Source organism: Notolepis coatsorum (genome assembly GCF_963971535.1).
Source record: "Notolepis coatsorum genome assembly, chromosome: 2".
NCBI classification, from domain to species: domain Eukaryota; kingdom Metazoa; phylum Chordata; class Actinopteri; order Aulopiformes; family Paralepididae; genus Notolepis; species Notolepis coatsorum.
In genome coordinates, this window is record NC_140166.1 from 26,181,027 (window position 1) to 26,207,445 (window position 26,419).

Sequence of the window (26,419 nt, forward strand, 5' to 3'; positions counted from 1 at the left end):
CCCTCCCCCCAACATTCACCCCCACTGAACTCAGCCTTCCCACCTCTGTACCTCCCATGTCACCGATATCACTATATACATTTATGCTAACATGATTTAAAAAATAAAACACAATAAGAGAAAATGAAATGAAAATAAAATAAGCTATATGGTTAGCACTTTTTGCCCCCGTTGGCGTTTTGGAGGGGAATCAGCTCTCCTATTGGAGAAGCCCCCCCCCCCCCCCCCCCTAGTGACGGAGATACCCCCAATGGAGATTCTCCAAGCCTCTCTTCATGTCCAACATTTTTTTATTCTTGTCCTTCACTAGTGGCGAAATGCGCACTATATAAGTCCAACATTCATTCTGTGGACGGCCTCAGAGTTCCCGGTCAATGTTCTGAATTTGTCTTTCTTATGCACATGTTCATTTGTATTGTGTGTCACGTGTAATCATGTAGTTCCTTCATACCAGTCCATCGTGTATTATTCCCCAGTATGTTTCCTAATCAGCGTGTCCCTTTTTTAAAACAAATTTCAAACCGTTTGTCTATAACATGTGTATTGTAAATCATAGTGTTAATTATTCTAAATTCTGATTATAGTTTTATACTACTTGGGGTAACTGTTCAATTATCTTTCCTCTGTTGTATCTATTCCCATCCCCAGGTCCCCTGTGTGTATGTTTGTATTGGGTATTCTTCTGAAATCCCAATCGCAGGCATAGCCCTCAGACTCTTCTCTCCTCCCCCTAAGCCCCCTCACCTACCTCCCCTTTCTTCTCTCTCTCTCCCTCTGGTTTTCACTCTCCCTTTCTCTTCCCCCCCTCTCTTTCCTTCTCTCTCCCTTATTTATTGTAATTTTCCTTGTATACTATTGCTACTGTAATTTTTTATTTTATTTACTTGTTTACATGTACATAACCTTGTTTTTGTTGCAGCCTTCCCTCAAAAGGCCTTTGCTTTTTGGTCAGGCTACTTTTGTATATAATAATGTGTTCTTACTTGCTTGCCTAGGTAAATAAAGGTTAAATAAAAATAAAATGTGTCTATAACGTTCATATTTCCATACTTGGTGTTATAAAACAATAGCTCACTTCAGGTATATGGTTGTTATTGTATATATCTCTGCTTTGTGTCATGCCGAAGAATGACCCTCAGCTGTGATATGGATGGTTTCATTGGAATGACATTTCTTTCCTTTATTGCAGTGGTTCTCAAACTTTTTACACCAAGTACCACCTGAGAACGTAGCTGGCTCTCCAAGTACCACCATATGACCGGCGTTAAAATACAGTCTATTCAGCTATGCGCAGTTCACGCAGGAGGCAAATGTATTCCTAATACCATTATGTATTGTTAACTTTTGTCAGACAGCCACAATGTACAAAGGGATAGCACTAGAACTAGCAAACGCTTCCACACAACTCATACAATGCAAGGGGCATTGAGAACATAATAACTAACATTCTCACATAGCAAGTGAGAAAATTAAGAACAACTGTATTTCAGCAAATGTACTTGTCTGTCTCTGTCTCTCTCTCTTTCTTTCTCTCTCTCTCACACAGCAAGCGATTGTCCATCATTCTCTCTCTCTCTCTCTCTCTCTCTCTCTCTCTCTCTCTCTCTCTCTCTCTCTCTCTCTCTCTCTCTCACACACACACACACATACACACACACACACACTCACACACACACAATTATTTTGTTACAAAAACCTAATTTCCTGCATTCTGGTGTAGGAATCTTTGAATTTTTACCCTTTAAATGCCAGTTTGTGTGATGGCATCACAAATTATTGTTAAAAAAAACACACAAAAAGTAAAATATTTTCAATATATCAAATGCAAAGTACATTTTTCTGGGGGGGATTGTTACAGGCTAGGCATGTGTCAATGATTAGCAGCAACACAGATTTTGATGGATTTTTTGTAATGTCATATTTTTTATCTGACATTACAAAAAAATCTAAAAATAAATGGTTTTGATCAGGGCTGAAGTTGAATTAAAGATGTATGACTGTTTAGACTGCATTACTCTCTGTCACAGTGATCTCCTGGTTGTTCCCCACTTAGGTTATCTAACTATCGCACCACCGCAACCAGAAACACTGGCCTGGCCTGCTTCTAAGTTCAGTGGCCTGACTGCAAAAAAAAAGTTTACTGGATGTTTACTATTAATGCCTGTGTGTCTAATTTGATGTTATGTTTAAAAAATTATTAAAAAAAAAATTGTAAAAAAAAAAAAAAAAAATTGCTTTTTTGTAAATGTTTTCAAGTACCACCAGCAGTACCACCAAGTACCACTAGTGGTACGCGTACCACAGTTTGAGAACCACTGCATTTAGTAAACATCGCAAGGGGAAATAAACGTGGTTCTGTTTTTAGAATGTTTATGTTGTCAAGATGAAACCGTCCATAATAACCACCATAATAGACCACGACCTGTCGTGAGCTATTGCTTAAATATACTGTATAGGGTGAGATGGAGAAACTGAAGTATTTTCTCTCTGTTTCAGTAGTTAGTTAGGGGGGGGGGGGGGGGGGGGGTACATCCCGGGTACTTTCAAAAACGTAATTTTTTTGGAAGGGCACACCACTGTGCACACCACTGTTCTTCTGTCATGTGTGTATGAGAGAGAGAGCGCGATGTGTTTGTGTGTGTGTGTAGCCAGACAAAGCATGTGTGTCTGAGAACTCCTTTCATTCACACAGCAGCTCAGAGGCTACTCTACTCTACCAGCCAGCCAGCCAGCCAGCCAGCCAGCCAGCCAGCCAGCCAGCCAGCCAGCCAGCCAGCCAGACAGACAGACAGACAGACAGACAGACAGACAGACAGACAGACAGACAGACAGACAGACAGACAGACAGACAGACAGACAGACAGACAGACAGACAGACAGACAGACAGACAGACAGACAGACAGACAGACAGACAGACAGACAGACAGACAGACAGACAGACAGACAGACAGACAGACAGACAGACAGACAGACAGACAGACAGACAGACAGACAGACAGACAGACAGACAGACAGACAGACAGACAGACAGACAGACAGACAGACAGACAGACAGACAGACAGACAGACAGACAGACAGACAGACAGACAGACAGACAGACAGACAGACAGACAGACAGACAGACAGACAGACAGACAGACAGACAGACAGACAGACAGACAGACAGACAGACAGACAGACAGACAGACAGACAGACAGACAGACAGACAGACAGACAGACAGACAGACAGACAGACAGACAGACAGACAGACAGACAGACAGACAGACAGACAGACAGACAGACAGACAGACAGACAGACAGACAGACAGACAGACAGACAGACAGACAGACAGACAGACAGACAGACAGACAGACAGACAGACAGACAGACAGACAGACAGACAGACAGACAGACAGACAGACAGACAGACAGACAGACAGACAGACAGACAGACAGACAGACAGACAGACAGACAGACAGACAGACAGACAGACAGACAGACAGACAGACAGACAGACAGACAGACAGACAGACAGACAGACAGACAGACAGACAGACAGACAGACAGACAGACAGACAGACAGACAGACAGACAGACAGACAGACAGACAGACAGACAGACAGACAGACAGACAGACAGACAGACAGACAGACAGACAGACAGACAGACAGACAGACAGACAGACAGACAGACAGACAGACAGACAGACAGACAGACAGACAGACAGACAGACAGACAGACAGACAGACAGACAGACAGACAGACAGACAGACAGACAGACAGACAGACAGACAGACAGACAGACAGACAGACAGACAGACAGACAGACAGACAGACAGACAGACAGACAGACAGACAGACAGACAGACAGACAGACAGACAGACAGACAGACAGACAGACAGACAGACAGACAGACAGACAGACAGACAGACAGACAGACAGACAGACAGACAGACAGACAGACAGACAGACAGACAGACAGACAGACAGACAGACAGACAGACAGACAGACAGACAGACAGACAGACAGACAGACAGACAGACAGACAGACAGACAGACAGACAGACAGACAGACAGACAGACAGACAGACAGACAGACAGACAGACAGACAGACAGACAGACAGACAGACAGACAGACAGACAGACAGACAGACAGACAGACAGACAGACAGACAGACAGACAGACAGACAGACAGACAGACAGACAGACAGACAGACAGACAGACAGACAGACAGACAGACAGACAGACAGACAGACAGACAGACAGACAGACAGACAGACAGACAGACAGACAGACAGACAGACAGACAGACAGACAGACAGACAGACAGACAGACAGACAGACAGACAGACAGACAGACAGACAGACAGACAGACAGACAGACAGACAGACAGACAGACAGACAGACAGACAGACAGACAGACAGACAGACAGACAGACAGACAGACAGACAGACAGACAGACAGACAGACAGACAGACAGAGACAGAAAGTCTGACATGTGTTGAATAGTTTTCTCTTTTTTCCTTCCTTTGATTCACATTTTTGTATTATGCTGGTTTTCATTGAGCTCATTGAGAAATATATGGGTTAAGAATTAATGTGTGAACAAAGGTCACATCACAACAGTAAAAGTGTCAGATGAAATAAGAAAATAAAAATATAAAACAATTCAAATCTAAGAGAACAATTAACCTCTTATCTGTCAGGCAAAAAATGGGGCTAGTTATGCATAACACGCCTGATGATTGCATACCCAAAGTAATTTGCGATTTATTCTTGAACCACTTATAGCACATGCATGAGTCTGGTCTCTTTTGAAAGGAAACATTCTGATATTTCTTCCACAATGCTAATGTAATAGAGTTACAGAGGTTTGAACACACTGAAATAAAAGTTTTGTTTACTCATGTTTTTGTTTACTTGCAAACAGATGCCTGTTTTTGAGTTCCAGCTGAGAGGTAGGAGCTGGAAAACATAACGGTTCCATAGCCTGAAGTCTTATCTAGTACAGGTCCAAAGTTTATCCCACGGAAAATGAGTATTTTACAAGGGTTTTTGTAAAGTGTGTACCGCAATAATTCAGCATCATTATCCAAAATGGTCGCCCGTTTCCATTCATTCAGACACGTGAGTCACGTTGGTCTTCTTCTGCCCCCTTCTCATTGCAATCAGCACTCGTCTGGGATCGCTTTTGAAGCAGACGCTCCTTGGCTACAACGGTGGTCAATAATTTCCGCCATCAGCGGTGACTGGTCAGTTCAGGACCATTTACAACCTGACGTGGTCGCTCGTTCGAACGGCTTGTCAAATGACGCTCGCCGGATATTTTATCCTGTAACTTGAGACCCGAAGCACGCAATAGGTTGAGTGTGGTGATGATCGAAAGGTGGCAAATTCAACTTTCTAACAATATATTGAATGATCGGGAGAAATGCAGCCTGGAGTCGGCAGACAAGCGCAAAGTGCCGCGATGTGCGCAAGCGTGCGTGGCGGCCCATATGAGGGCATCCAAACGTTAAGAGGTTTTAAAAACCTAAAACACGAGCAGTTCACCTCTCAATGTAACTCAATACAATTCAGGTTAGATTTAGTCTGATTTCCTTCTTGATAACTGCTTCCCTAAGTGTCTTTTTGAAGACGGACACTCAGACAGGGAGGCTTGTGGTTAATTTGTATTAACATTTATAGACAAACAACACTTAGACAATACTTACAATGACATCCATAACACAACAATGGACTAACATGGGCCCCTTGAATATGGCTGAGTTCAGCCTCCCAGACCCCCATAAGAGGGACCCCCCCCCTCCCGCCATCCACCCCCAGAAATAGGGCTCCCCCACATCCCAGGTCCGTCCCACGCGGGGCCGAGCACTCAGCAACACGGGTCCCTTGAATTTAATTGGGCCAAGCTCAGTAGAGGTGAGAGGGAAGGTACTCCCCCCCACCGAGCCAAGCCCGCTACCTCCCATGCCACCAAGCACCCCACCCCATGCACTACGACCCCACAACATACAAGACCCCACTCTCCCGGGCCAAACCGCGGAAACGATGCCCCCCGACATCCCCCCCCCCCTGAGTTAAGCCCGTAGAACTCCCCTATATCCCAGGCCGATGCGCGCGGAGCCGGGCCCCCAGCGACACGGGTCCCTTGAATTAATTGGGCCAGGCCCAGTAGAGGGGAGGGACCGAGACTCCCCCCCCACCGAGCCAAGCACACTACCTCCCATGTCACCGAGAGCCCCACTCCACGCACACCGACCCCGCAACACACAAGACCCCACCGGGCAAAGCTCAGCCGCTCTGACCCCCATAAGAGAAACCCATCCCTCCTGCCCTCCTCCCCGAGAAACAGAGCACCCCCATATTCTGGTCCACCATGCGCGGAGCCGAGCACCCAGAGCCCCCACCAGCCCCCGCCCGACTCCCAGGTCCCCGGCCCATGAGAACCCCAAGCCCAGGCCTGCAGAAGGCCAAAGCCCCACACCTCAATGGCCCCCCGACCCCCCGCGACCCCAAGCCCGGTGTCCCCCCGGCCCGGCAACCAGACCGCCCAGGCCACGGTGGCCGAGGGCCCCAGGAAACCCCACCCCACCCATACCGATCCCACAACACGCAAGACCCCCCTCTCCCAGGTCGAACCGCCGGAACGATGGCCCCTCCCCCCAACATTCACCCCCACTGAACTCAGCCTTCCCACCTCTGTACCTCCCATGTCACCGATATCACTATATACATTTATGCTAACATGATTTAAAAAATAAAACACAATAAGAGAAAATGAAATGAAAATAAAATAAGCTATATGGTTAGCACTTTTTGCCCCCGTTGGCGTTTTGGAGGGGAATCAGCTCTCCTATTGGAGAAGCCCCCCCCCCCCTAGTGACGGAGATACCCCCAATGGAGATTCTCCAAGCCTCTCTTCATGTCCAACATTTTTTAATTCTTGTCCTTCACTAGTGGCGAAATGCGCACTATATAAGTCCAACATTCATTCTGTGGACGGCCTCAGAGTTCCCGGTCAATGTTCTGAATTTGTCTTTCTTATGCACATGTTCATTTGTATTGTGTGTCACGTGTAATCATGTAGTTCCTTCATACCAGTCCATCGTGTATTATTCCCCAGTATGTTTCCTAATCAGCGTGTCCCTTTTTTAAAACAAATTTCAAACCGTTTGTCTATAACATGTGTATTGTAAATCATAGTGTTAATTATTCTAAATTCTGATTATAGTTTTATACTACTTGGGGTAACTGTTCAATTATCTTTCCTCTGTTGTATCTATTCCCATCCCCAGGTCCCCTGTGTGTATGTTTGTATTGGGTATTCTTCCACGTTGATTTTGTCTTGTATCTTTCCTTGGATCACCGTGTCCCTTCATGCCCCTTTCTCGTGTCGTTCTTCATAGTTGATCTGCTTTGAATCGGTTCAGGTCCCCTCTTTTCCTCCTCCCATCCTCCTCTCCTTGTCCTCGTCTCTCGGTTCTGGTCCACCTGCGCGCCCTCTCCATCCTCTGCGTCAGCGTAGGCCTAGGCCGTAGGCCTCTCTCCTTCCCCTCCCAGCACCTTCCATCCTCTCCGCGCTGTGTCCCTTCGCCGCCTCCTGCGCGTTGTCGGGACCTGGTTCCTTTTATGAGTTTTCTTTATTTCTACATAGCTCTGACGCTTCATTGCCACCTCCGTTGGATTTTTCAGTGTTACATTGTATGCTCCGCATTGCTCCTAATCCAATCTGCGTGGTGGCCTGGTTAGCCTCTATGTTAGCTTGTAAGCTAGTTTGTATGTTAGCCTGTAGCTTCTCTGCATTGACATTCAGCATCCCGCTAGCTTGTTCTACCTGTTGCATCATTGCCTCGTGTTGAGTCTTTTCCATCTGTGTATTTACTTCATCTGGGGTTGCTTTTCTTTCATTTGTCCTCGTGTTCATTCTACCTTCTTTCTTTTGTCCTCGAATCTTCACTTTTTATTTCATTTTGAATTGTTTTACTTCCTTTTTTTTATATTCATTGACCGGGAGTTCTTTCATGTGGCTGCTCCGAGGACGTCATTTTACCTCGAAACAGAAACTACTCACTGTGAACAACCCATGACCTTTGTTTGTTTTGTCACTGGATCAACCAACCAACAAAGAACTTGAAGTATTATTGAATTGACCGCTGTGCGGTCGCGCGGGCCAGCAGGGCCAGACAGTGCTCACCTTGTGGTTCTTTGAAGACCAGACCATTTATTCTGTTTTCCTCATCTTTTTTCTCAATACTACACTTCAATAATAGAGCTAGAGCTTGGATCACTAAGTTCAAGTTAAACTTTTGCTCAGGTGTACAGGGCATTGGAATTATTGTGCGGAGCAAGTAGTAAAAACACGATTCAAAAACAAATACTCATCAATAATAGACTTTAGACTTTCCTAGTGCATGTAGGGAGGTGGGGTATGTCTGTTGCTCTCTCACCTTTCCCTCTAGAGCTGTCCCCGAAGCCTGTTTTTGGAATCCAAACTTCACCAGGGTTTTTCGAACGGACGTTCGAACCATCGCTTTTAATCATGCAAAAAATGGGATCATCCCTATGTTCCCCGGGTCCTATGTTCCCTGGGTTCTATGTTCCCCGCTTTGATTGATTAATAGATTGAACATTTTATAAATTTTTATTATTTTATTAATTATTAATGTCCGCCTTGTTTCGAACGGTTAAGCTTAGGCCCTCTTTCGAACTGGTTAAGGTTAGAGTTTGGAATCAGGGCTGGTGGTCTAAAATTTTCAAGCAATCAAGCAATCAAAGCGGTGTGGGATATTTGTGGATATCCTGAAGAAGAATGTTCTCAGTCAACCGAGGATTGGATAATAACAAAGGTTTATTAACCAAACAGATAGAATACATAGAGAGAATGGCTGAGGGCTTCCCCCCAGGTGATCAGCTGAATTTACCCAGGTAAGAAGACCTGGATAGATCTCGGGAGGAGATCTATATAGTTAACAGGGGGGGGGGTGTGGTCCCATTTGATAGGTCAGATGGGGGGGGGGGGTACAGGTAATGGGGACACAGGGGAGGGGAGTGTCTTATTCCACAGAGAGGGGGGGGGCACAGGTAAGGGGATATAGGGGAGGGGACTATATTTACATGAGAACATTAGATATTATACCACAATACTCACTTTTCTTTCTTATAATGTGGGTGAGATTAATGTATAATATACCAGGATTGTTTGGAACAGGTAAAAGTAAAAATAGAAAACAATTAAAATAATGAAAATTTTGGCCAATGTGCTCTGGTTGTTGGCATAACAGTTTAAAATAGAATTATTTACATACATGATTCATGACATGATCGACTGGACTGCGGTCTGTGTTATTTTGATATCAGAGATGTGGGAATAGATATCACCCTTTTCTTTTATTAATCGCTCAAAATACCTATATCAATGAGTGGTCCTCATCTCTGATATCAAACAACAATTAACATAATCATTAGAAGCTATCGCTGTGCAAATATCTTGGCATACCTTCAGTCGTTCATGTCGTGACTCAGGGGAGCTAATGTGATGGTTGTGCATACAGGCATCGTAATAAACCAATTAAATACATGCACTGTCTCTGTGTGGTCAGAGTGCACAGGGTGAAAAAACAAAATTGTGTGCATAATTATTAGGAATAGGATTTACACATAAGGATTAACTTAGTGGCTAATGTGTACAAAAACATTTAAAACCGTTAATCTAGTGGGTTGTATAAAAACTGATATAAAAGGTGATTATGATAATCGTTATGCATTGTTCTAGTATTTTGCTGTGGTGTATACTATCAATGGTCAAAACAAACTTGGTGACTTGGAATAAACCAACTGGTTCTGTCTTGTTAACAATATAATTTTCAATGTGACTCTGTGATCATTCCTTATTGTTATTATAAATTGGTTATTGCAATCTTATTGGTTGTATTTCATCATATTCTTAGTTCATAATTTTCTTGATACATATGAACTTTGTGAAACAGCTCTTGTTTGTGAATCTGACAGTTGCTGCGTCGCTGTTGACCATCTGTTCTCTGCCAGGGATGTGTCCTTCTGTGGTGACCTGCTGTGTGTTGAACGTATCGTACATTCAGTTGATGTTTCTGTGAGCCTGTCGTGTGGCAGTAAGACAGTAAAAGTAAATAAATACATAACAATTTGGACAATGTGTGTTCAGAAGTCTCTTGGTCCACAGGTCTCATTTGCTATGTGTCTCTTCTTGACGATGCAGTCGGGAATATTCACTGGTCGCCGTCCATTCCCTGTCAAGGGTCACTTGTAGCAGTCAACTATAGTGGTCTTGCAGACTCTTTTTCTAGAGCCTGCGCTGCTCTCCATCACCACCGCACATCCGCCACTGTGCTCACGCTTGGCCTTTATCAGGCCTTGAGGCATGGCGGTAGGGTGGTCTTGAACGTGCTGTGTGGTGGTTGGTCCCCCGCTCCCCGTCATCGCGGTACCAGAGGGGCGAGGGTTTGCTGGTGTAGTGGCCTGTCTGTAGGACGCTCTCTCTCACACGGATGACAATCTTGTCATGGGAATCCACCTTGATGGTCGGGGCTTTGGTTCCCATCTGCAGGTGATGGGTTTGGTCTGCCGTGGTCTGCAGTGCCGGAGTGGAGGCCGTCAAAGGTTGATCTCCTCTTCGTCAGTGTCTCCTTGGTCAGTCTCCTTCGTGGTCCCCTGCTCCACTTTCTTGGGGATGTCTGTGGGCTGGGTTGGATGGCGGTTCTCCCACGGTTGCTGTCGTCGTTCTGGTTGTGTCCGCAGCTCCTTGGCGGCGTCCCTGGTGGTAGTATGCTGTCGTGGGTCGCTCAGGTCGCTGGGTTGTGTTCCTCCTTGCCTGGTCGCACCGTCGTTCGTGGTTCAGGTCACGCGTCGTCTCACTCGTCCTGTCCTCTCTGGTCTGAGGATGATAAAATTTACCTTAGAAAACTTCTTCACATAAATTATTCAACGCCTTTCTGCTAAAGTGGAAAATCATTTTGGGATTAATTGAATTCATTGCAAATAAAATCATTTAATTGAAAATAGGAAATGCAAGCCAATTGCATTAGCAGTGATTCCTTATGTTAAGAAGGTCACATTCACTACAATCTTATCAGATCTTGTATCTAACTAGATCTTACAGGATTAGGCTTTAAATAAAATTGTAAATGAATGGCCAAAGTCTTGAATCGGATAAAATAGCTCTTTTTCTTCATAGTCTGTGATGTCAATTTTAATTTGATCTTACCTCAGGATGCGTTGGGTGTACCTCAGGATACTTACCTCGCCACGCCTTCTCTGGCGTTCTTCATGTCTCAGTGTGGCTCGTCATAATTTAGCATGGGGAAAAAACATAAAATCTAGGCAGCCAGTTAATTTTGCATGAAAAACAATCATTCGTTTTGTCATCTAACCCTAACTAACCTTACTGTCATGCATTTGTCCTAATAAACTAACCTACACTGTAGCACTCAACACTTTGATGACCATTGTTACTCAGCTGATAGAGGTGTGCCCTGCCTGATGTCCTGTCGTACAGAACCTGTGAGTCGCTTTGGATAAAAGTGTCAGCTAAATGATCAATGTTGTTGATATCTTGTACATTTTAGATAATTTGTGTTTCAATTTTGGTGGTTGATAATTTGCAGTCATGGAAAGTACTTGAAATTGCAAGGAGTTAGTGGTTAAGCAGAGAATAGAAGGAGGGGATAGTATGTTAAGTTGTTTTCATCATTGATCTTTCATCTCAGGCACTTCTACTTTGTTTGGTGTTATTCAGACATCATCTAATTTGTGTGCCTTCTTGAAAAGAGAGAGATGAAAACAACTGGTTAGTTATTCTGTTAGTATGGGAAATATGGTAGCCTTTCATAACTGCAAATTCATCACCTGTGTCTAATTCATGTTAATTAAGTGGTTCTCTGTTGCCATCCACCGCCAGGTGAGTCCACCAAGTCTGTGGTCACGAGTGCAGGCATTTGCATTGCTTTGTCTCCCAAGTGCCCACTCTGAAGAAATTTACATGTGGGTATTTGGATGCAGATTTGTTCCAAATGGTCAATCGATTGTCTCTCAGCTCTGCACTGTCTCTCGGTTGACATGCAAATTGTTGGAGCTTCAGTCTTTTGTGATACAATTTTGGGTGTAGGTCTCTGCATCTCGCCTCAGAGCCTGACTGAAAATAAAAACACATGTTAATTTTCCACTCCTAAGACCATTTGAGTGGGTTCTTTGTTGATTGTCTGTGAGCTTAACAAAACATCAGCTATTTCTCATCCATCCCGTCCTAGGATGTAATGATAGTGTTATCATTTATCAATCATATCGCATATGTACACAAGCATCATATGAATGTGGAACCACACATTTTTTAATCATGTTTAAAAATGTCTTACAATGGAAAGGGCTAGTTATCTTTCATTGGTTCTTTAGATAAACACATTAACTCAAGTGAATATAACCTAAACATCTTACTTTTAAACATGATCTATGTTGTTTGTGCCCAAGTTTTCAACATTAAAAGCTTATAAAGCCTAATCTAACGCTGTTTATGTGGACTACAATTCCTGTACTGCCATATACTGGAAACCGGGAGTGTTTGTTTAACTCTCCGTATTGGTCAGTATGGCCGGTATGCCCACAGATGTATTATAATTCTGAAACAGACATTGTAATTAGCTTTATGTGACTTATAATGTGTAAATTAAAGCAACATAAACACTCAAGTGATCTGAGATAGTTGTAATTTGCTGTAACTGAGATGATAGTTGTGTATGTACAGTTTCTATGTCAAATGACTCCCTTTTCTTGACTCCTTTTGTATCACAAACAGTACTGAATTTGCAAATCTGGTATGTCATAAATGTATAGATGTAGCAGTATTGACTATCTGTATGTCATGTATGTCATAATATGTCCTGATAAATTGAAAATGGGGGACCCTGATGTAAACAAGACAAGGGTCTTTCTCTGGTCTGCATCCCCTTAGCAATTTGTGTGTATTGAGCTGTACTGTATTGTACCCATTCTGCAATCTGTTAATAAAGTTTTCAATCAATCAATCAAAGCATCTATATTTATGATTTTCATACTCACCGTCGAAATAATATACGACTTGACGTCGTATATTATAGTCGAATAGTGGTTCCAGAGGCTGTAGCACGTTACGTGTCGTCAATGCAATGTTCGGCTCGTTTCTCCGGTGGTCTGGGATAATGCAACCCGCATCTCGCCACCGCAACTCAACATTTTCCAATAGCAGCGCGCACATACATATACAAATAAAACATATACTACAAGTGGATTTCACGCACCTTCGGCCTTGGGCACATTAAACTTTACGTTCTCCTATGGATAGTTTAATATAAAATCATAACTTCACGGCGCGCATAGCGTGACGTCATCGCTCCATGCGACGTTCGTGCGTTCTCATTCGCCTTGGAAATAACGCTTTGCAATTCATACAGTATTTTTCCCACAAGCTCTCAATAGCCTGGAATTCCTAAACCAGCGTTTTGTTACCGAATGAACGCGCCTGTGCATAAACGATAAAACTATACTTCCTCAAATGGTCGTTCCCGTGGGCCGGTTTTGTTGATTCCGGAAATTACTATCCTAGTTTGTCGCGTGAACTGCACTTCAATGTTATTCTCTGTATAACGGTAACTCGTCTCCCTATGCTCGTCGCGCTATCCGTCGGTTTCTTTACTCAATACAGCACCGCGGCGGGTTCTATACTGTGCACATACAAACGAGACTTTAAACAGACAAACAAACATTAATACATATAAGATAACGTGTGTGTATATCTGACTGTATTGGATCGCTGTACGTTTAGTCGGCCAGCATCTGCTGCGACAAGGCATTTATCCCTTGATCTAACTATACATCGTTATTAAAGTCATAACGACCGAACCTGACTTCGAAATTTACCAGCGATATATTAGATTATATATACCTTTTAATCATACTCACGGTCTCTTGAACCAGCGACTAATGTCCCGTTAATTGTACATTCACGTACTACCGGGACATCGCCGGTCACCTTCCCGCTTTCTGTATTAATCAATTGGTTAATTCAATCCAAATACATCGTTTTCAGGAATGGAAGAGATTGTGAGCTTAGTTTAAGGTTGCATCTATGAATATATATCGTTACTCTGTTAAATCTAATTAGATTATAACAGCTTCTCGGTCCTAACTTCCCGCCTCTTTGCCAAAAGAATCATAGAATAGTTTCTAAGAGAGTAGCGTTTTCCAATGATATCACTCTAATAAGCTCACGTATCTCCTTTTGTTGCCTATATTTTAGCCTGCATCATCTAGACTTGGGTTAGCAAACCAACAACCTTATTTTGTGCCCTAACTTTCGGTTTGGCAACAGCTCAAATCCGGGAATAGCACAGACAACCCATCCTCTCAGAACATCTGTCCAGATAAGGACCCAGGTACACGCGTTTCCCCGGTACGATTCTCAATACAGATCAGATATATTAATGCACATTATTCTTACTCAGCCATGATCTCAATATTTGACAACATTCTGTAATGTTCACCTGGCACAGAGAAAAGCGGGAAGGTTTTAATTCCTTGCCATACATTTTTTGGTCGACCATCCTATTATACTCACTTTTCTCTGTATAGCTGAAAACAATACAGCACGCCGGTAGGACGCAAGAGTCCGTCACAAGTTCGTAGACGCCAATTGTGGGATATTTGTGGATATCCTGAAGAAGAATGTTCTCAGTCAACCGAGGATTGGATAATAACAAAGGTTTATTAACCAAACAGATAGAATACATAGAGAGAATGGCTGAGGGCTTCCCCCCAGGTGATCAGCTGAATTTACCCAGGTAAGAAGACCTGGATAGATCTCGGGAGGAGATCTATATAGTTAACAGGGGGGGGTGTGGTCCCATTTGATAGGTCAGATGGGGGGGGGGGGTACAGGTAATGGGGACACAGGGGAGGGGAGTGTCTTATTCCACAGAGAGGGGGGGGGGCACAGGTAAGGGGATATAGGGGAGGGGACTATATTTACATGAGAACATTAGATATTATACCACAGCGGGGAACATAGAACCCGGGGAACATAGGACCCGGGGAACATAGACATGCTCCCCAAAAAATGTGCTCCTAAATAATTCTTCTGTTAAGACTGTTGAGTCTTAACTTTAGGCACATAGCGCACATTTACGCACATAGCGCATATGCGCATATTGCTGCGGTTATTAAGAGTAGTAGTACCTACTTACTGGTCACGGGAGGCTTCAATAACGTTTATCCATTTTGTGAATACATTTGTTGAAACAACATCTTTGTTGGCTGATGGCTCCTGCTATCTTAACGTTAGCAAGCTAAAGGGCTGCGCTCTGCATAGCTTAATTAACGTGCATAACATACCTGTGTAACATTAAGTAACTTGTGTACCGCTGGCAAAGTTCAGCATCACTGCATACACTTGGTTTAATCCAAACCTCAAATTCGGAAACGTTGCATTATGAAATAAGACGGGTGAGTGTGACTCTTTTTTGCATGATTGATACATTTCCTGATAATGTATGACGGTGACCCCTCCTCATCTGACTAGACTGTGTTTTTTTTTTTTTATCAATTTTTTTTATTATTAATCACATGAAACAAGACAACACATTAACCACAATCACAATACACAGAACTTCACAGGAAAATAACAAAAACAATAATAATACAGAATAACAATTTATAAATTATAAAGACAAAAGAAAAGAAAATAGAGTTCAACCTTTTTAAATTAAAAATTTCAAAATTTCAAGGTTTCAAGGTTTCAAGGGGGGCTATCTAATAAATGACCAAATAGTGAAGAAATAGCTAAATAGCTGCCCCCCAATAAATCCCCAGTTAAATTCAGGACATAACAAAAGACAAGACAGACAAGACATTTCCTCCTCCCCCTCCCATGAGACCGCCGGACTCCCCCGAACAAGCACCCCAACCCCGCTCAGCCGCACACGGCGGTCCTGACCTTCTCAGCTGCTGCGAACCACAGGTCAATCCCAGCCTGCCCTACCCCAATCATCCGCGCCGTGGATATCTCAAGATAAATCACATCCAACAGTGTTAGGGACCAGTTAATCACTGTGAGCTTCTCCGGCTCCTTCCATCTCATTGCTATTAGCTTCTTCGCCGCTGTGACGCCCGCTAGGACAACCCTTTTCAGTTGTACGGACGCGGGTAGTGTTGTTATATCGTTTAGGAGTAGCGTAACAGCTGTGAATGGGATAGTTAAGCCACACAGATCTGAAAGTTTGTCCGCTATTGACCTCCAGAAGCGGGCCACTGGTGGGCAATCCCAATACATATGCATATAAGTGCCAGTGGCCTTTTGAGAGCACAAAGTGCACCGAGAGTCGGTTATCAGTCCCATAGCAAATAGCTTCCTAGGTGTAAGATAGGTCCTATGAATATAATTAAAATTAATTTGCTGGTGATTGGGGTTGCGGGAAGATAATGCCACATTTGCCCAAACATCATCCCAGTCAAACTCGGGGTCCAACTCCGGGATATCCACATGCCAGATTGTATCCAATGATACATTTTTATACGTGGATTGAATTAAGAGCGTATAAAAGTCTGAGACAAACCCTCTGGAGGTCGTCCTGTCCACTATGAGCCTGAGGAAGGGGTGTGGGTGCAAAGCTTGAGCCCACGGCACGCCATGCGCCCTCAGCGCTGACCTTAGTTGAAGGTAAAGAAAGAAGGACTCGCCGGGAAGATCATAAAATTCTCTTAAGTCCTGAAACGCCACGGAGGCCGTTCTTATCATAAATATCCTCCAGAGAATGAACTCCCCTCCTTTGCCATTGAGGAATATTAACCGGCTTGTGCCCAACAAGTAATTGCTGGTTATTAAAAATTGGAGAGTCCAGGTGCCATGGGCATTTAACCCCACACAACCTCTGTACATTACGCCACGTTTGGATCACGTGAGTTATGATCAGTCCATACCTCAGCCGGCATTTCGAAATAGAGACAGTGGAGTACACCACATCCTGCAATCTTAGCGGTGAGACCGCCGCCGCTTCTAAGGAGCGCCAAGATACAGCATCTACAGGGTCTAGCCAGCACATCAGAGGTCTCAGTGAGAAGGACCAAAAATAAAGCTTAAAATCAGGGATTGCGAGGCCCCCATCTTGTTTCCTACGTTGAGTAGTAGCTCTTTTGATTCTCGGGCGTTTGTTATTCCAGATAAACTTAGATACCATCGATTGTACCTTGCGCCAGTGGTCTATTGGAGGGGGCAGGGGGAGCATTGAGCTAACAAAATTTATCCTAGGCAGAACGTTCATTTTGATTATGGATTATGGGCTTGTAAGGAGTTAGGAAGGGACGACCATCTGTCTAGATCCTGGCGTATTTTATCATAAGTACCCGTGAAGTTGTACTTAGTAGTTTGACTCAGCGTGGGGAATATCTCTATACCTAAGTATTTAAAATGTTCCACTATGGGGATATCAGCTGGTAGTCACACCGCCTTGGCCAGCTCATTAAGAGGTAGGCAGGCTGATTTGTTCCAGTTAATCTTAAAGCCTGACAATTTACCAAAGTCGTCGATTATTCCCAATAATTTTGTGGCCGACCGGGAAGGGTCATCCATAAAAATCAGTAGGTCATCCGCATAGAGAGCAATTTTGTGTGGTGTATTATTGATCATTATGGGGACGATGTCCTCCGATTGCCTAATAAATTGGGCCAATGGTTCGAGGGAAAGCGCGAATAGTCCTGGGCTCAGAGGACAACCCTGTCTAGAAGATCTGGAGACTGGGAAAAGTGTGGAACAGTTTTTGCCTGTCAGTATCATTGCCGACGGCGAGGCATACAGGACTTTAATCATATGAATAAAATTCTTTCCAAGACCCATGACCTCAAGTACCTTCCACAGGTATGACCATTCTAGTCTGTCAAACGCCTTCATGGCATCCAAAGACAGAACAGTGGACGGAGCTGTATTGTCTTTACTGTTATCGACTACATGCAACAGCCTCCTAAGATTATCTGCAGCCAGGCGCCCCGGGATAAAACCAGTTTGATCGCAGTGTACCAATACCGTCATAAATCTCTGCAGGCGGCGGGCCAGCACCTTGGCAAACACTTTTAAATCGGCCCCGAGAAGACTCAAGGGCCTATAGCTACCACAATCATTGGGATCTTTGTCCTTCTTGAGAAGTAAAGAAATCAGCGCCATGTTGACATCTCTTGAGAACTCCCCTTGTTCGATAGCGTAATTGATCATATCGAGCATCAATGGGCCCAGTTGGTCCCAGAAAGCTAAATACACCTCGGGTGGAATACCATCCCAGCCTGGTGCCTTACCCCTCTGCATTTCAGCAATCGTCTCCCTTAGTTCCATAAGAGTGATCGGTTTCCCCAGTTCCTTAGCCTCTTCCTCAGAAATGTGGGGTATCTCAAGCCAATGAACGATTCAAATTTAGAGTCGTCGAGATTAACCTCTGAGCTATATAACTGTGAGTAAAACTCTTTAAAAGTGTCGTTGATCTTTTTCGAATCAGTAGTGATTGTACCCTGTCGCGTCTTGATCGAGGGGATATCCGAGAAATTATCATTCGAGCGTATTTTCATTGCCAATAGATGGCTAGGCCTGGAGCCGTGAAAGTAGTAATTTTGCCTTGTCCTATGTATCAAGAACTCAGACTGTTGTTTAAGTATGGTGTTTATTTCCTTCTTGACTATCTTACATTGTGTGTTTAGTCGTTCACTAGAGTTAGTTTGCAAAGATGCGTATAGATCCGCATATAATGTTTCCAGTCCTTCTAGTTTTTTTTACCGGGATTTACGTAAGTTGGAGCCGAAAAGTGTGACATGACCCCTGATAAATCCTTTCAATGCGTTCCATGGGGCCCTGGGGTCATCGACCGTGCCAACATTGATCTGCAAGAATTCAGCTAGTTTACTCCTGAACTCAGAACAGAAATCATCGTTCTTTAATAAGGTTGAGTTAAAAGAGCTGGGAGCTCTCGTGGAGAGCCTGCCAAAGGTTGCCACAAGGAAAATCCCCTTGTGGTCCGAGAGAGCCAGGGGAACCAATGAGACGTCGAAACTATCAAACAAATTAGGGGATGCGAATGCATAGTCTATTCGAGAGAAGGTTTTGTGTCTGGCAGACAGGTGAGAGTAATCCTTGAGGGTGGGATTGGATAAGCGCCATAGGTCTGCGAGCCCAGTGTCCTGGGCCCACATCCTGAGGGCCTTAGAGGACCGTTTTTGGTCGCTTGTTTCAGAGGACCCGGACCTATCCATCTCCGCATCCCAGCACGCATTAAAATCGCCACCCACAATGAGAGCGTATCCAGTAAGTTCCAACATATTCTTCGTGATTGTATTATAGAACGCTGAATCAAATATGTTAGGGGCATACAATGCTATTATTGCCATCTTCCTATGAGAGAACTCAACTTTTGCTATAGTAATCCTTCCCTCCGTGTCCGACCACACATCCAGGACTTTGATATCAAGGTTACGTCTTGTAACTATGACGACTCCTTTCGTCTTATCATCGGCTGAGGTGATATTGTCGATTTGCTAGCCTTGACACATCACCCACCAACAAATGCGTCTCACTAAGGAGAGCAATGTCAATATTTCTTCTCTTCAATAACCAAAGGACACTGGCACGCTTGTGTGGGGTGTTAAGACCCCCGCGTTCCAAATTAAAATATTCAATTTAGCCATGGTCGAGTTTGTCTAAATGCGTAGAGAACATACCAGTGCAGCCAGGCTGAGTACAGAGGCGCTGATCCAGGCGGGCCCAGACGGTCAATCCCAGGAGTTCAGAGGAGGAACAATTACACACATATAAGACAACAGTACATAAAACACATAAAAATACCACCCCAGTTACAACCCCCCTTCCTTCCACTCTAAACCCTAACCCACCCGTCCTATTATAAACCCTCCTATACCCACTCTCCAATCCCCTCCCTATGCCCCATCCACTAAGGATGGTCATCTTCCTATCATTTCCCACTGGAGTCATGGATCCAATAAGACGCTCTCCACTCCGACCCCCCTCTAGATAAACCCCTGATTAAACCCCCACTAGTCCAATAAACACAAATAATAATAAAAATTAAATTCAATAAAGATATCGGTTGAAAACCACCGTGAGCCTTGGCCCTAACATGAGATAACTATAATGGAAAAAATAGCCATTATTATATAATAACTCAACATCAACCCTGCAACCATCTACTTCCGAATCTGCGCATCAACGTCGCAATGTTATAGCACAAATGGATAAAGGAAAATTCAAAACAAAATTAAATTAAAGCATACCAGCAGATAGTCTAAGGCAGGATCGGATCACAGGTAAATTGCGCAAACAGATGTCATTTAAACAACGACAATAATAAGAAAGGGAAAAAAGGGGGTTATGGTCAAAGTGCACACCTGTAACAGCCCCTCTGATCAGGCACAATGGCTGGAATGACATAACCTATGTAAGAATAGAATTAAACACCTTCATTAACCCGGGGATGGTAATAAGCAATACCTGACACAACCTGTTATCATATATTGTATATATATATATTCAACCGATCTTCTCCTACCGGAGCCCAAAGCTCAAAACAGCCTGGATATAAAAATAAAAGCATACAAGAAGTTAGTTAAGGACCCGATCACCGTTGAATTGTGCGAACCGATGACACTTAAACAGCAACAACAACCAAAATACGTAAATATTACCGGGTCTCGAATGCCTCGGCGCAGACGATAGACGCAGCCCGCTAGCTAGCCCGAGGCTAGCGCGTAAGCTAGTGATGAATCCGGATAGCACGTTAGAGTCTGTTATGTACATTGTTCAGCTAGCTCGCTAGCTTTCATAGAGGCGATACACAAGTACGACCATGAGGACAGCATTAGCAAGTAACAGAAGTCATTGGGAAGCCCCGCTAGTTGGATGGGCAGTGGACAGTTAGCATGTCTGGGCATGACAGCAAGTATTTGTGAATAGTCGGCCCTATCAATGTATTCAGGCCCACATCGCCAAGTCACTCACCCGAACTAGATATCAAGCTACAGTCTCGGGTATCCCCTCGAGATATTCCTTCGCTTTAGCCAACGACCAAAATGAACGCCGACCATCGTCCTTATCCAGCACAGATAATTTCGCGGGAGCGAATAGCGTGGGCCTCAGGCCTAGTTTCCATAGCCTGGACAAGACCACTTTGTATTCGCCTCTCTGTGCTTGAACCTCCGGCGTAAAATCTTCGAAAATGGCCACTTTGTGATCGCCAAGCCTTAGATTACCCCTTCTGGCACGGGCCGACCGCATGATGAGTTCCCTCTGCTGAAGCCTGTTCAGCTTGACAATAATGGGCCTCGGCTCCTTGTTCACTCCAGGAGTGGTCCTGCCCTCTCTGTAGGCCAACTCACAAACGGGAGGGGTGGGGAGGACATCATTCCCCAGTATTTTTTGCAGCAATTCCGGCATGGTCTCAGAGAGACAGCCTCCCTCATTGCCCTCCGGTACTCCAACAATCCTGATATTGTAACATCTCTCCCGGGACTGTATTTCCACAATTACCGACTGTAATTTGGCAACTTCAGCCTGCCTAGCCAGCAGGGAGGACTCCAGATCCGCCATCTTCTCGCCTTGTAATGAGACCTCCGCCGTTAGCGTGGCTAGTTCGTTAGCATTAGCCGAGGAGATAACGTGCAGCGACTCCATCTTGTCTTCCAACGGGACGACCGCCAACCTTATTTCCTCTGATATATCTCGAAGAAGGTTATCACAAAAATCCGCCAGCACTTTTCTTTGTGTTTCAGCGAAGCGTGTCTCAGATTCTGCATGGAGCTTGGTCATGACCGAGAGCACAGCTTCGCTTATCTCACCGATACCGGGCGATGGCGCAGGCAGGCCCGGTGGCAGTTTGCTGGCTGGAGCGCTCATGGATCTGGTTTCCACCACCGACATCGCAGACTGTGTTGTTGTTGTTGTTGTCTGTGTTCGCACGTGACTTTCGAATTATTGTAAACACAACATAGTACTGTGATATTCTGATATATAGATCACATTCTGATATATATTTTTCGCATAAAAGAAATAAAAAAATTCAAAACGAAAATGGACAAATAAATAAATATATATAAAAGCCGAGGTTCGAACTCATTAATTAAGATTTGAATGGCAACGTAACGAATGAAGGTCCGAACGTTCGAACATTTGGGCTCAGCTCTATTTCCCTCCCTCACTCATTCCTCTGTCTCTCTCCCTCTTCACATCCACCAAAACTATCAGAATATGCTGCATATAAAAATGCACATGGCTAGATCAGTTGTTAACTAGTTTTTCTCTCCATAGGGCTGTTTAAACTGATTCCAGATGAGAATTTAACTGATTTCAGATCAGTTATTAACTATTGTTTCTCCTTATAGTGCTGGTTAAACTGATGTGGGACCTGCAGTCCTTTTTGTCAGTCCTGGACTCAGAGAATCTGAGCTACATCGCCCAGGCCCAGAAGAAGTCTATATCTGAACTACTGGCTAAGCTGCAAATACAAGATACACCAGGTAATGCTATATTTACTACTTGACTACTACTACTACTACTACTACTACTACTACTACTACTACTACTACTACTACTACTACTACTACTACTACTACTACTACTGATACTGCTGCTACTACTGCTACTATTACTATTGCTACTAGCTGTTACTACCACTACTACTACTACTACTACTACTACTACTACTACTACTACTACTACCACTACTACCACTACTACTGCTACTACTGCTACTACTACTACTACTACTACTACTACTACTACTACTACTACTACTACTACTACTACTACTACTACTACTACTACTGCTACTTCCTACTACTATTACTACTACTACTACTACTACTACTACTACTACTACTACTACTACTACTACTGCTACTACTACTGCTACTAATAGCTCAGTCAGGTGGAGCACTGGGATCTGTACTGAACAACGTTGAACAATGTGGTAATCTGGGATTCCATATGTATACACAACTCTATGATGCACGTGTGTGTCCTGTGTCTGACTATGCTTCTGGTGTTTGGGGTTTCTGTGAATATTTAAGATGCAACACTATGCATCACAGAGCTATTCGATTATTTTTGGAAGTCCATAAACTAACTTTACTTTTGGCCATTAGTGGAGATATGGGGTGGGAGCTAATGAGTTGAAATCCTTAATTTATGGGAACAATTTGGCATTAATTTCTCAGAACAGATTATTGTGTGATATTCAGTACAAGTATAATTTAAACAAAATATCCCTATGAGCACAGATATGGTCAGAGATATCACCACTAGCCCTAGAGACCAGCAGGTTTAATGCCACCCCAGAGGAGGACAGACATCACCACTAGCCCTAGAGACCAGCAGGTTTAATGCCACCTAGAGGAGGACAGACATCACCACTAGCCCTAGAGACCAGCAGGTTTAATGGCACCCCAGAGGAGGACAGACATTACCACTAGCCCTAGAGACCAGCAGGTTTAATGCCACCTAGAGGAGGACAGACATCACCATTAGCTCTAGAGACCAGCAGGTTTAATGGCACCCCAGAGGAGGACAGACATTACCACTAGCCCTAGAGACCAGCAGGTCTAATGCCACCCCAGAGGAGGACAGACATCACCACTAGCCCTAGAGACCAGCAGGTATAATGCCACCCCAGAGGAGGACAGACGGCACCACTAGCCCTAGAGACCAGCAGGTCTAATGCCACCCCAGAGGAGGACAGACGGCACCACTAGCCCTAGAGACCAGCAGGTATAATGCCACCCCAGAGGAGGACAGACGGCACCACTAGCTCTAGAGACCAGCAGGTATAATGCCACCCCAGAGGAGGACAGCCATCACCACTAGCTCTAGAGACCAGCAGTTATAATGCCACCCCAGAGGAGGACAGACATTACCACTAGCTCTAGAGACCAGCAGTTATAATGCCACCTAGAGGAGGACAGACATCACCATTAGCTCTAGAGACCAGCAGGTATAATGCCACCCCAGAGGAGGACAGACATCACCATTAGCTCTAGAGACCAGCAGGTATAATGCCACCCCAGAGGAGGACAGACGGCACCACTAGCCCTAGAGACCAGCAGGTATAATGCCACCCCAGAGGAGGACAGACATCACCACTAGCCCTAGAGACCAGCAGGTATAATGCCACCCCAGAGGAGGACAGCCATCACCACTAGCTCTAGAGACCAGCAGTTATAATGCCACCCCAGAGGAGGACAGACATCACCATTAGCTCTAGAGACCAGCAGGTATAATGCCACCCCAGAGGAGGACAGACATTACCACTAGTCTTAGAAACCAGCGGGTTTAATGCCACCCCAGAGGAGGCCAGACATTACCACTAGTCTTAGAAACCAAACCAGCAGGTTTAATGCCACCCCAGAGGAGGCCAGACATTACCACTAGTCTTAGAAACCAAACCAGCAGGTTTAATGCCACCCCAGAGGAGGCCAGACATTACCACTAGTCTTAGAAACCAGCAGGTTTAATGCCACCCCAGAGGAGGACAGACTTTGTTTGGTGTGTGAGCTAGGTGACATTGAGAATGAGGTTAATTTTCTGTTACTGTCCTGTTTATGAGGATGTACTGTAAGGAAAGTACTTTTTAGTAAAACATTTCTTGAGCTGGATGAATATGAACAACTTGTGCTTCAGGATGGGAACTGTTTTGTAGCAGATTGTATTTGTCATGCTTGGGAGAGAAGGCAGAATACTTTGTTTAAGACAGAGTAATCTGTATTTATGAAACATTTATTAAATGTATTGTAATAATGCAACACTGCAACAGTATCTTTGGTGTCTTATAAACCCATGAGGGTTGGGCACTGGGGAAATAAAATAATCAATCAACTACTACTACTACTGTTAATACTACTGCTACTACTGTTAATACTACTACTACTACTACTACTACTACTACTACTACTACTACTACTACTACTACTACTACTACTACTACTACTACTGCTGCTGCTGCTGCTGCTGCTACTACTACTGCTTACAGTATGGTACTGTTACTACCACTACTATTACTACTGTTAATACTACTGTATTATATACTGTACTGACAGTATAGGCTACAGTAGATGCCAACGGTATAGGCTACAGTAGATAACAGTATAGGCTACAGTAGATGACAGTATAGGCTACAGTAGATTATGACAGTATAGGCTACAGTAGATAACAGTATAGGCTACAGTAGATGCCAACGGTATAGGCTACAGTAGATGACAGTATAGGCTACAGTAGATTATGACAGTATAGGCTACAGTAGATAACAGTATAGGCTACAGTAGATTATGACAGTATAGGCTACAGTAGATGACAGTATAGCTACAGTAGATGACAGTATAGGTTACAGTAGATAACAGTATAGGCTACAGTAGATAACAGTATAGGCTACAGTAGATGACAGTATAGGCTACAGTAGATGACAGTATAGGCTACAGTAGATGACAGTATAGGTGACAGTAGATGACAGTATAGGTGACAGTAGATGACAGTATAGCTTACAGTAGATGACAACAGTATAGGCTACAGTAGATGACAGTATAGGCTACAGTAGATAACAGTATAGGTTACAGTAGATGACAGTATAGGCTACAGTAGATGACAGTATATCTACAGTAGATGACAGTATAGGCTACAGTAGATGACAGTATAGGTTACAGTAGATGACAGTATAGGTTACAGTAGATGACAGTATAGGTTACAGTAGATGACAGTATAGCTTACAGTAGATGACAACAGTATAGGCTACAGTAGATGACAGTATAGGCTACAGTAGATGACAGTATATGTTACAGTAGATGACAGTATAGCTTACAGTAGATGACAACAGTATAGGCTACAGTAGATGACAGTATAGGCTACAGTAGATGACAGTATAGGCTACAGTAGATAACAGTATATGTTACAGTAGATAACAGTATAGGTTACAGTAGATGACAGTATAGGCTACAGTAGATAACAGTATAGGCTACAGTAGATGACAGTATAGCTACAGTAGATGACAGTATAGGTTACAGTAGATGACAACAGTATAGGCTACAGTAGATGACAGTATAGGTTACAGTAGATGACAGTATAGGTTACAGTAGATGACAGTATAGGCTACAGTAGATGACAGTATAGGCTACAGTAGATGACAGTATAGCTACAGTAGATGACAGTATAGGCTACAGTAGATGACAGTATAGCTTACAGTAGATGACAGTATAGGTTACAGTAGATGACAACAGTATAGGCTACAGTAGATGACAGTATAGCTACAGTAGATGACAGTATAGGCTACAGTAGATGACAGTATATGTTACAGTAGATGACAGTATAGGTTACAGTAGATGACAACAGTATAGGCT

The 26,419-nt window shown here is 43.9% G+C and overlaps 1 protein-coding gene across 2 annotated transcripts in view; it reads left to right on the plus strand.

Moving 5' to 3' along the window:
* Positions 1-26,419, plus strand: part of LOC311223266 (actin filament-associated protein 1-like 2) — a 149,394-nt gene that overhangs the window by 34,296 nt on the left and 88,679 nt on the right. For both annotated transcript variants that reach the window (XM_084308051.1, XM_084308052.1), the window contains exon 2: positions 22,421-22,555. In XM_084308051.1, coding sequence (XP_084164177.1) covers positions 22,421-22,555 — 135 coding nt within the window. The remainder of the gene's footprint in view (positions 1-22,420; positions 22,556-26,419) is intronic.